This window comes from Quercus suber, unplaced genomic scaffold (genome assembly GCF_002906115.3).
Source record: "Quercus suber isolate HL8 unplaced genomic scaffold, Cork oak 2.0 scaffold_78, whole genome shotgun sequence".
Taxonomy (NCBI): Eukaryota; Viridiplantae; Streptophyta; class Magnoliopsida; order Fagales; family Fagaceae; genus Quercus; species Quercus suber.
Genome location: NW_027069543.1, coordinates 1,402,236 through 1,414,674, shown reverse-complemented (window position 1 = coordinate 1,414,674; position 12,439 = coordinate 1,402,236). Strand labels below are relative to the sequence as shown.

Below are 12,439 nucleotides of genomic sequence, written 5' to 3'. Positions count from 1 at the left end.
TGAAGATTTTTGAGCTTGATTCTAGTGAACTTTGAGATCTAGGAAGATGATTTGAATGATTCTACTTTGAGTGTTCTTAGTAGTCAAGGTTGAAGTTCTTGAAGTTCATAGAGGCTTTAGGGCTTGATTCTAGCAGAGTTTCTATGCTACTAAATCTTCTTTGATGTTGCTTGAAGTGTGGATGTCTACCAAGATATGTTCCAAGATGTCATGGTGTATGTAGAAATGCCTTAAGAAGGCTTCTATTTATAGGAGTTTGGGGGTGGGTGAGTGACACATGGCGAAGTTTGATTAGTGACACGTGTCACTACCTGATTGGAAAAGCATTAAGACTTTTCCTTCAAGACACATGGTATTGTTTGATTGGTCGAAATGTCTTAATTTTCAAGATGACACATATTAGCAATCGATTGGATTGCTTATGTCATTGCTTACATGTGTCGATGTGTGGCATATATCACTGCTTACACGCATCGGTGTGTGATTGGTTTTTGCATGCTTTTTATGCTTTTATTTTAATGACATTTGGCAAATCTTTGTTGGTTTGTGAATGGTGATAGCAGAACCTAGTAGTAGTATGTGGCGCTTTATAATTGGCTGTACTTTGTGGACTTGGTAGTATGATATGTCAGCTTGTGATAAGTTGAGAAATTTCCCCCTCTACAGCTTTTATTTCGAGGAGTGCCATAATGCAACTGTGAACACAAATTTCTAAATAGTAGAAAATCAAACAATTGAAAAAAAAAAGTGTGTTATAAATATATTTTTGTATTAGTCAAGTAGTGAGTACAATCTCTGTTTTGACTCTTTTACAAAAAATGCTTGCCTGATTCTATCTTCTTTGTGGTCTTGGCTTGAACACGAAATTTTCTTCACTTTGGTTGAAAGATGAATTGAATGGTCTTCACAACGAATCTTTGGCTTTGAACTTGTTAGAGATTTGTTGTTGTAGACACCGCATTTTGTACCTCTTACGACTCGGACCCTCGTTCCCCAATGATGCCAAAATTCTAACGTCCAAGGTTGGTTTAGAGCCCAATCTAATTACAAATTGACATGAGAGGTGTTAAAATGGAAAATATAACTTTTTATGAGAAAATAAATCTATTTTTGTAAAATAAAAAGTCAAGGAAACCCTCGGCTTATGTCCGCATTAAAGACTAAGAACGCAGGTCTGCTGCATGCGTAAGCAAGCACAGACCTACACAAGCAGCTAGGGTTTTAGAAACCTATGAAAGACAAGTTTTCTGCATTCAAGACTAAGGTTTGGAATGAATCCCACATCGTCTGGGAGCCATTTCAAACTCCCATTTTTTTTAACTACTATAAAGCTTTACATGGTATATTTCAAAAACACAGAGAAAATCCTAAGGGAAAACCAAAGATTCATTAGAAATAGCGGATCAAAGAGGGAGTTATTTACACAACATCCTTAAGTCAATTTTATTTTGATTGGGACCTTTTCTGGTCTTGATCCTCAGGTTTTAAAGTTTACAAATCATTTTTGTTTGATTGTAAATAGATTTGATAAAGAGGAACGGTCAAAATCAAGCTAAAATAGCTTTTGTTTTAAGGTATATGTTCTAATCTTTTTTCTTTCATTTCTGCCTTTATCTTGCTTTTAATCTTGTTTCTTTGCTTTGTATATGTGTTAACATGTTTTTTTTTTTTTTTTTTTTTTTTTTCCAGTTTTTGGGGTTAGGGTTCTTCAGGCGTGTCTGCGTGCACATGCTTTTGCATGCGTACGTAGGCTCAAAGTATGCGTAGGCATATAATTGGCCTGCGTACGCAAGCCTATGTATGCGTACGCATACTCGTGCCCAGAAACCCTAAATCTGAGTTTTTCTACTTCTGTTTCTTTGTTTCTTCCATATCATGTGCCTTTGTTTGGTCTCTTTTTATGCTTTCTAAGTCTCTGTTCCTTTGTTTAGTCATTTGTTTGTCTTTAACATGCTAGATTAGGGTTTTCTTTTTGTTTCTTGCTTTGATACCATGAACATGCATTAATATGATCAAGCATTGACGTCATAGGTGCTGTGATGCAGTGAGGTAAGTGTGGAAAGACATGCATTTACATGAACATGCATTTATTTGAATATGATTTTATTTGGATGACGAAACATGGATGAGGTTTGCAACAACATGTTTGTTTGATTCTTCCATGATATGATGTCGTATGAGATGAGGAATATGATAGATGTATGCTAGAGTTTGTGACGTGATGATAAGCATGATAAATGTATGCTAGAGTTTGTGATGTGGTGACAAGCATGATAGATGTATGTTAGGTTTGTGATGAAATGTCATGTTGTTTGTTTAGATGTATGCTAGTATGTGTGTGTGTGTGTGTGTGTGTGTGTGTGTTTAAGATGCATTGTTGAATGTTCCTTTAATAGGATTAAGATGTAGGACACAATGAGTGAAAGCTAACCCATGGGTTGGGTGGTTTGGGTGCCTAACATCTTCCCAAAATCGTACCTAAACTCCAAACCCATACTCTGTTAGTAAGATCAGTCCTTCCATGTAAGAGCTCTATATTCATGGCTCATAAACCATAAAACTAGGTGGGGAGTCCTTGTTTCTCTACCTGGGTCCACTTGGCCGAGGTGTAGTCCCTAAACCCAAATGAAAAATTGGCACTGATCGCGCGTTGCACCCACAATTGTCCTTCAAGTTCTTCAAGTCCTTCGAATGTTCTTCAAGTCCTTCAAATGTTCTTCAATTTATTCAAAGATTATTAAGACAAAATTTCTGCAAAGCTTGGGCTTCTTGAAAAACTTGGTGTTCAAAATGAGAGGGGATGTCCTCTATTTATAATGGTTTCAGGGGATAAGCTCCACTTTGAATTGATATGCTTGAAAATATGTAGTAGACTCTTGATTGGCCCAAATTTTGCTTAAAGATAATTATCTCTATTTATCTATTTTGATAAAGATCATGTTTTGATAAAGATAATAATCAACAAAAACAAATAATTATCTCTATTTTATTTATTTATTTTAATAAAGATAATTATCTATCAATTTTGAATTGGAAATTTATCTTTATTTTATTTATTTATTTTAATAAAGATAATTATCTATCAATTTTGAATAGGAAATTTATTTTTATTTTGTGGGTCAAATGACACGTGGCAAATTTTAATATGCCAATGTGATGAAAATTTGGATGACACGTGTCATCATTTTATTTAATTAATATAATGACATATTAATTTAGAATTTGTCACTAAATTTTGATGTGACATTTTATAATTGGCTTAAAATTTTGCCTCCTATAGTAGCAATTGATGGTGAGCCTCCCCCTTCAAAATCCAACGATATATGGGGTTGAGTTTTAGGTTTCCTCCGTTAAAACCCAATAACGAGCCTGATCCTATTGACAAATCACTTCTACCTTTGTTGATCTCCATTGTTCTTCATCGTGTGTTGCCTTTCCAATGAGATCTCGACAGATCTGACAAGATCTAGCAAGTGTCCATCAGACATAGAAGCTTTGCCATGACTAATCTAATCTCCACCAGATCTGATAGTTTCAACCAAACCAACTATTGGATTAATGAGGCCATGGCGGGTCAGAGACTTGTGTACTCACGATTGGCAGCGGGTGGCGCAATTCAACACTCGAAGTTGTTGGGTCAAGTGGTGGGTGAACCCAAACTCAATCCGACTTAACTCACGAGCACCCCTAATAAAAAAAAATAGTTTGGGACAGAAAAATGGGAGGATTGCTAAGGGCATTGGTCCCAACGTGAGCCCACCCCCTATACTCAGCTTTTATAGTTACTAATATTTTTCTTCCTCATTTATTTATATGGAAATAAAATATAAACAAATCATATACTAAATATGACTACACATTGTGGTTAAAGCAGGTGTACTTTCAAAGGTTAGTTTTTGTAACTAGTTGTAGTATAATATCTAATTCTATAGCAAATTTTGTAAGTTTCTAAAGTATTAACCCAAGATAAACTGATACTGGCTTCAAATTCTCTATCTACTGGGGATAGTTTTTCAGTCTTTTTCTTGCTTATAAAGTATGCTAGGTAATCACCATGGAGTACTGTTGACGTTCAAGCTACGTTGTCACCACTTCTCCAAAAAAAAAAAAAAGCTACGTTGTCACCATAAATAAATTACTCACTACTGAATTTAATAAGAGAGCCTTACAATTACAGGCAACATGGTAGCGTTTAGCACAAGTGCTCACAAGGGTACAACTCGACCTGATCGGGCCAAGCATGGGAGAAGCTCTCTTTAAGCTGACATCTTGGCAATTTTTCTACATTCGTGGCCTTGGCTTAACGCATGTCATTTTTATGGTTTGAGGGTAGCATAAAATAAGGCTCACGGCTAGTTATTGTTTCATTAAACCCATAAACTTGACATTACATTCGTTTTAATTAACTTTACATTCGTTTTAATTTGATACAACATTTGATAAAAAATGGGAAGATTCATCCTCTAAGAATGTTACGCAGGTAATGGTTATGTGACATGGTTATTTGACTCTTTAAACCTTATCTTTTACTGTGAAAATTTTAAGTATGTGGAAAGGAAAAGAAACTACTAAATTCTATAATTAACCCTATAATTTGGGAGTAATTTTAAATTAAACAATTTAAAAAGTTTTAATTAAAACTTTGTATTTTTTAATTGTTTCAATCTATATTCTTAATGAATCATTGGTAACTTAAAAGGAAAAAAAAGAAAAAAGAAAAAAGAAGAAGAAGTAAACTACTTATGCATTAAAAAATTGGTCACAAGAGCACCAAGTGATCTTTTATTGCGAAAAGGGTCTCAAAATAATTAGCATTCTAATTAGGACTTTAGCTACAAAATTGGTTACAATCTTAGCCTACAACCTTATTCAATATCATTTTATTAAAGGTAAATTTTGACAAATTCACCATTAGATTACATAATCTTCTTATATCCTCTATGTTTGCAAAATTTATAACAAATTAAAGATCAATAGTTATGTCATAAATAAAATTTTTAAATTGTAAATTTTTGTGATTTAAAATTATGCATAAAATATAAACTTATAGATTATATAGTAAATAATATTCGATTGACACAAAATTATACATATGTATTAAGAGCGTAAATAATATGCAATTCAACGGTTAGATTTTCAAAATATATAGTAATATTTATTTTATTAAGTAAGGTTGTAACCTTAAGTTACAATCTATTTTGTAGCTAAACTTTGTCCTTCTAATTAAACAGTATTAATTTGTTAGGATATTTGACGTTCTTTATTAGTAAACTTCTCAAGATGCTATATGTAATTGTGTTAGGGTCGTGTACACTGGGCTATATTGGATGATATACTATTGTATTTTTGTTGTGGCGATGTATGCTGCTGGTTGTTAATAGATGCCATTGCTATATTTGCTGTTGTGTATTTGAGTTGCTGTTATTGTATGGCTCAATAGCTGAAGCTGCATAAATTGTTCAACCTGTTGAAGCATGGTTGGAGCTACTGCTTGCAGTTGAGAACAAGACAAGCCTTGTTAGTTGTAACGCCTTGGCCCATCACTGGCATGATATTGTCGGTTTTGGTCACATAAACCTCACAGCTTTAAAATGCTTCATACTAATAAGATACAACCAGAAGATCAGCCAAACAATCAAAAGTCAAATTCTATAAGAATGGAAAGATCTCAAGCGCAAACATAGGAGGATGTATTGTTATGATTTGATTGTAATTAGCATTGAATCTCTTATTGATTCGCCCTAATTGAATTTGCATTATTTCTTTTCTATATCTTCTATATAAATTCAATCTCTATTCACGTTGGCAATGTTAAGTTTGTTGTGGTTGATACTCGTTTCTAATAAAAGGGGCCCAATAGCAGAAAAGCCTAGTAATGAGCAAAGAAGAAATAAAGGAAAGAGATTGGTAAGCAATGGTAAGAGCGAATGGGCCACAAAAGCCCGAAAATAAAGAGATAAGGCACAATGGGCCAGACTGGTAGAAAATAACAGTAGACAGGCCCAAGAAATGACAAAAGTAAAACAAAGAAATAACGGGCCGCAAAACCCTAAAAAGAAAGAAAGAAGGAAACAAAGCCCAATAGGCCAGCCCGATAGGAAATGGCAACAGACAAGCCTATGGGCCCACGAAGAGACAAAAGTATGGTAAACCCATGAAGCCCACGCCATCCTTCCATAAAGGATAAGCACGGGTAGAAGGGACATAGAGTAGAATGAAACAAAGTTGAATGGCAGAAACATGGGAAAGAAAGAAAACAAAAAGAAATTGAGAGTAGTGGAGCAACCACGCTATGGTTGGAATACCACTAACTTATACCCATCCAATGCATGGGTGGTGGGCCCTCAGTCAAGAGATTTATAGAGGGCATGGTTTGGTAGAGGAGGAAAATGGCCTATTTCAAGTTTCCAGCCAAGACTTCTTTTGGGAGATGCTTTGTTAGGATGACACCTTTACCCAAATATAGGTAGTAAGTGGCTTGGACTATTTGATGCATGCTAGAGAGGTAGGTAGTGAGAGACCCACGACCTTGTCCACCCAAGGGAGAGGGAAGGGCTCACAGCAGAACCAAACGAATTGGAACTTGTCATGGAATGGGTAGTGGAGGGGAGAGAAGGTACTGGGCATGCCCAGTGCTGGTGGTGGCCGAATAACCAAACAAAAATGGTTGGTGAGCCATAGGGGTAAAAGGGAGAAATCCTATAGGGATAGCCTAGTATAAATAGAAACAGTAGTCGTAATGTAAAGGGGATAGCAACCAAGGCTAGAAAACAAAGAGAATTGAAAACAAAAACAATAGAGAGAAAGGAAGAGGTGAAGTAGAAAGGAATGAGAGAAAACGTAGTAGACAGGTATGCATTGATAGGTTATTTTTTCCCTTCTTAAGAAAACCCACTCTTTGAAATTCCAGAAGTAGCAATAAGTAGCCATTTAGGCCCATTCCCTATAATGCACAACCTTGATGATATAACCCAATAGCAAAGTTGTTCAAGTTGGGGTTTGAATTCCTTTTCAAATTCACTTCTTACGGGAAGATCCATCATTTCACATTCTGCTATAGCATTCTTAAACTCCGTTGTATTGTTTAACTTCTTGTTGTATTGACCGTACTAGTTATCCTGTTGACTGACCTTTTTGCTGCAACCAACTTACTTGCTATAGCTAACATTTCTGCTACATGACATTTACTTTTAAATTTGCAAAACGTGTACTAATGCTTGCCAATTAATATACATATCTTTGTTAATATTCGTTGTCTTTACCTTTGGGATGCTGGGCTTGTGCATAAATTGGCCCTTAGCAAGGTCTTGCTAGAATAGTAGGTCAAACTTAACTCTCCGATCCACCGCAAAACGGGCTTGAGAATAGCAAAACGGGCCTCAACCCTTTAACATTAAAAGCACCCACAATTGAAAAATTTGTGGGTAAAAAGAAGGGGTGAAAGAAGAAGAAAATTCTTAGTTTTCCTCTCATATTATTTAAACATACAAACCGATGTTATGGTTTTTGTATTGAAATCACCAATTTAAAAAGAAGTGCAAGTCCATTATTTTAATTTGTTCTAGTTGATTCTATGCCATGCTATGTTATGTTTTTATTTTTATTTACCTCTCTTTCCTGTGACAGTCACTAAACAAAGTCAAGTCTATTATCTCATAAAAAAAAGAAAAAAAGAAAAAAAGAAGTCAAGTATATTATTTTCTAGGAAAAAAAGGTCCATTGTTTTAATTGTTGGAAAGAGCTTCAAATATACTCCAATGGAAATTGTTTCATTTTTTTCCCTCTCTTTCCCCCTTGGCTTTGTTTTTAGTTAATTTGAAATGTAAATTATGGTTGGTATAAATGTTTTAAATTCCATTTTAGATATGGTTTTGATTTGTTTATTAAAGTAGAACATTTTTATATCAGCCTACTTCAACGTAGAATTTGAGGATTATCATTACTAGATTGGTTCGAATTTAGTGAAATATACCAGAATAGATAGAATGAAGCAAAATAGACAAAAATTAGAAGGAGATAGAATAGATGAATAATTTGTAATAATTAAACTAAAGGTGTGTTTGTTTAGGCAGTAAACGAAATCTGGAAAATATTTTACACCACGGGACGTGTTTGGGTTAGCCGAAAAATTCAGTCAAACAGAAAATAATTTTCGTTGACTGTAAAATATCAAGCCTTGAAGTGTAAAATAATTTACACTTTTATTTTATCTTCAAACTAATTACACCTATTTTCAGCCTACCTGAGAGAGAGAGAGAGAGAGAGAGAGAGAGAGAGAGAGAGAGAGAGAGAGAGAGAGAGTGAACCTGAGACCTGAACCCCACTGCCGATTGAAGCTTGTTGCCGCCTAGAGCTTGCCATCGTTTAATTGATCTCGTCATCTCAATCTTATTGCCGTCGTCTCGATCTTGTCGCCCATGACTGATCTCATCATTCCGATCTTGTCGCAGCCTAAAGCTTGCTGCCGTTTGACCGTTCTCATCGTCTCAATCTCATCATCATCGTCTCGACCTCGTTGCCCATGACCAATCTCGTCGTCTCGATCTCATTGCCCATGATCCATGATCGATCACTCTTTCTTCCTCCCTCTCTCAACTTGACCAAGTTTTTTAGTTTAATGAATTGTTTTGAGCAGATTTTTTTTTCTTTTTAGTATATATATTGAAATTTTCTATTATAAAATTTGTTTAAAAGCTGAGAAAATGTGAGAAATCAATAGAAAAATAGCATTTTAAGAATACAATTAAACACATGAAAATATTTTTCAAAACAATTTTTAGAATGCAACCAAACACTTGAAAATATTTTCTTTTCCGAAAAATATTTTCACTTGAAAATATTTTACACTCAAAAAATATTTTACACTCAAACAAGAGCATCCCAATTGGAATGAAAAATTTCATCAGTCACGGAAAGGAATTCAAAACTATACCTTTTTTAATGTCAACCGGCTACTCTATCTTTTCTTAAAAAAAAAAAAAAAAAAAATTTCAACCGACTACAAATTGTAAATTACAAATATATTATTAACATTAAAAAAACGCAAACCCACCATTGAGACATTCATGATTTCATCACAAAAAATCTCCATTTGAATAATTCAAACCCCAAATCCAAACCCTAAAGGCAATTTTTATCCCCCCCAAAAAAAAAAAAAAAAAAAAAAACCCCCAAAGGCAATCTTCCCGCCAAAGCAGATGCTCTATTCTGCTGTGCTTCCCCAAACCACTCCATTCCCACACGGACACCAACTCCAACTTCCCTGGACCCAATCCAAAATCCGCTCTTACTACTACCAAAACCGATTCCCACCACGAACACGCCCATTTCTTCCTCACTTTTTCACCAAATATCGAAAATCTCTTCTGGGTTCTTCCAGTTTTGACTCATCGGCTCCTCCTTCGTTCTATGACGACGACGGCGACGATTTTGATGTCGAATTGGGCCGCCTTTTGGCTTTACTGCCCGAAGAAATGCGTCGAAGGATTAGCGAACACCCTGAGCTTCATCAGTTGATTGAAGTGGTCATGGATTTGGGTCGGAAGCCACTGGCTCGGTTCCCTTCTGGAGACTTTGTTTTATCGGATTTGCCCATTATGACTGAGGATATTCAGCATGCCACTTCTCAGGTGAAAACATGATTCTTGCCCACCACCTGTTTGATTAAATAATTTGAGTTCTGATTTTGATGTTTTCAATTCAGGCTGTTGTATGGTTCTCAATTGTGTGTTTTCTGTGTGTGTATTCTCTGCCCGGTTTGATTGTTGTTTAGCTAACACTGTGATTTGTAACATTGGAAATGCTATTCTTCACGAATGAGCATTCTCGAACAATCATCTCAAAGCTATGTCGTGGGTGCAATAATGCAATTTTTGGGAGAGTGGTGGTCATTTCCTTTCAAGATGATAAGTATCACTTGATATGATGGGAAATTGAAATTATCCGATATAAATGTTTTTATTTTTTATTTTAAAAAATCTGACAATTGAAACATCATACGCAATTGGCCTAGGGTAGCCTTGGAGTGTTTTAGAATGAGAACTGAACATGATTATTTTGATATAATTCTACACTTAAAAAAAAAATGTTCTTAGATGTTTGCATGGTATGATGAGACTTTGATAACAAGAGAACCTATCTGTGGGGTGAGTGCCCAGATTATGCATTGATATGGTGAAACAATATGAATAGTCATGCACGTGCAAGACTTGTTTGGAGAATTTCATACTATGAGCAAGTTTAGGAAAGATCATCATATCCAACTCAGGTGGCATTAACTTGGTTATCAAAGAAAGGGGCAGTAGCATCAATAATGCCTTTGATTGAAAACTAATTTGGATAGTAGGTTTATTTTTACTTTCTCTGGAGAGGTTTTGGGGAGGAGAAAAATTTTCATATGGATAATTAAAATGTCATTTGTAATTTTTTATAATTAGGGGGCTTGTCCATCAAAGAAATTTGTGGTTTTTTTTTTTTTTTTTTTTTTTTTTTTTTTTTTTTTTTTTTTTTTTTTTTTTTTTCGTGCTGATGGATTAGATATTTTATTAGAAGGAAGGAAAGCTCGAAATGGCAAGTTTCCTTAGGTTGTGTTTGGATGACAACATTTGGATTTGGATTTGAAATCCATTGATTTAAAATGCCTTGATTTGAAATTCCTTGATTTTAAAATTCTTTGTTTGGGTCTTTTTAAACAAAGAAGGATTTGAAATTCATCATTTGAAATTCTATTGTTTGGATAACTAAACTTGGATTTGGATTTGGATTTGGATTTAGATTTAAGATCAATAGAATATATTTTAGTTAATCCTTCTACATTTTAATTTTAGTAACATTTTTAATAAATACATGAGGAAATATTAATAATTCAATGGACAAGATAATAACTAAATATCTTTAGTCATAAACAACTAAAAAAATATCTTCCCAATTATTGAAATTGTCTACTTATAGTTTCCCTAGAACGAGCAAAGACATTTTTAATTGTTCTATTCTTGAGGTCATGAGCAAGAATATGTAAAAACAATGCTACAACTTCCCTAACCGTAACATTTCTTGTGACAACTAATCCATTCTCATCACACAAAATGTTACATAACTTGTTAAACCTATGTGTGTTTATGCATAATTCTGATATGCATTTAAATTCCTAAGCTAGAGATCCCATCCAAAGTCTCCTCTGATAAATCCCCTCTTCAATTTCACTTCTTAATGGTTCTCTCACAAAGTACTTCCTACGCGAGCATATTCCAACAAGCATAACAAAAAACTCCACTAGCAAAGGCAAAAATCTCATCGCCTCTTCCTTATATGCTTCCATCGCCTCTCTTTTACGTTTTCGTTGAATGGATATATCTCTTCCATCATTGGTCATTTTTGTCTCTGTTCATTTTTCAAAATACAAACAATAAGAAGCTATAACTAAAAAAAAAGGTTATCAAAGAAAATCCATGAAATCACACCAAACAAAACAATGCAATTGCAACTACAAATAACTGGGTGGAGTTCTTGTTGCTGAAACGAAGTCCGATGAGGAACCAGGGAATCGCAAGGAAGAGGCAGGGGAGATCCAGAGCTCCGGCGAGAGATGGAGCTGCTCTATCGTCAATGTCACGAAGCTTGATGTTCCTGTTTCGGGTTCAGATGAGCACGGTACTTTTGTGGAGGCAGTTTTGAGCGCCGATAGAGAACCGGCCCAATCCCCTGATGTCACTGATCGTATGTTGGGTCAAGGGTCTGGGTTGTTGGTTGCCGATACCTCAGGTGGAGATTGTTCGACAACCGTTGATAATTCTGGATGTCCAGTTCAGGTTCAGAGCCAATTGGTGGTGGGTTCGGACTTGAATTTTCCTATTTTTGAGGTGGGTCGTGGTTTGATTGATTCCGAGGTTCCTAGACTGAATTGGGATGACTCTTTGTTTTCGGATAAGGGTGAGGAGGCTGTCAATCCTGAGGTCATTACACCTCTGGCTCTGTGGGATCCAAAAGGTTTTCATGATCTCGTCTCTGGTTCAGATGGGTGTTCAGTGGAAGAGGTTTTGGAGCCTTCAGAATGGGTGAGAAGGATGATTGGCGGTTTTGGTGCTTTTGTGGGTTTCCCAATTGATTGTTGTGAAAGACAATGTATTGATTTTTTTCTAAAACTTGAGAGGGTTTGGGAGCAGCAAGCAAATGCTGTTACTTCTCGTCGGGTAAACAATTCAACCCAAAAGGGGATGAGGGAGTTAAGAAATTTGTTCTCTTCTATTAATTATGATGGCCATTCTGGTAGAAGTTCTAGAGGCTGTTTGAAATCCTCTATTTCAGGTTCGTCTGTTGGTAAATGAATTTAAAAATTTTGTCATGGAATGTGAGGGGCTTAAATAATCCTCATAAGAGAGATGTTGTGAAGAATCTTTTACGGGAATGGAAGTGTGATATCGTATGTTTTCAAGAATCTAAA

The 12,439-nt window shown here is 35.3% G+C and overlaps 1 protein-coding gene across 2 annotated transcripts in view; it reads left to right on the top strand.

The window, feature by feature from the left end:
* The first annotated feature begins 9,040 nt into the window (after positions 1 to 9,040).
* Positions 9,041 to 12,439, top strand: part of LOC111992181 (protein SEEDLING PLASTID DEVELOPMENT 1) — a 48,678-nt gene continuing 45,279 nt past the window's right edge. Inside the window, exon 1 of one of the 2 annotated variants that reach the window (XM_024024014.2) lies at positions 9,041 to 9,629. In XM_024024014.2, the coding sequence (XP_023879782.2) occupies positions 9,198 to 9,629 (432 nt within the window). In that variant the 5' untranslated portion in view covers positions 9,041 to 9,197. The remainder of the gene's footprint in view (positions 9,630 to 12,439) is intronic. The other variant, XM_065773663.1, reaches the window with a different exon arrangement.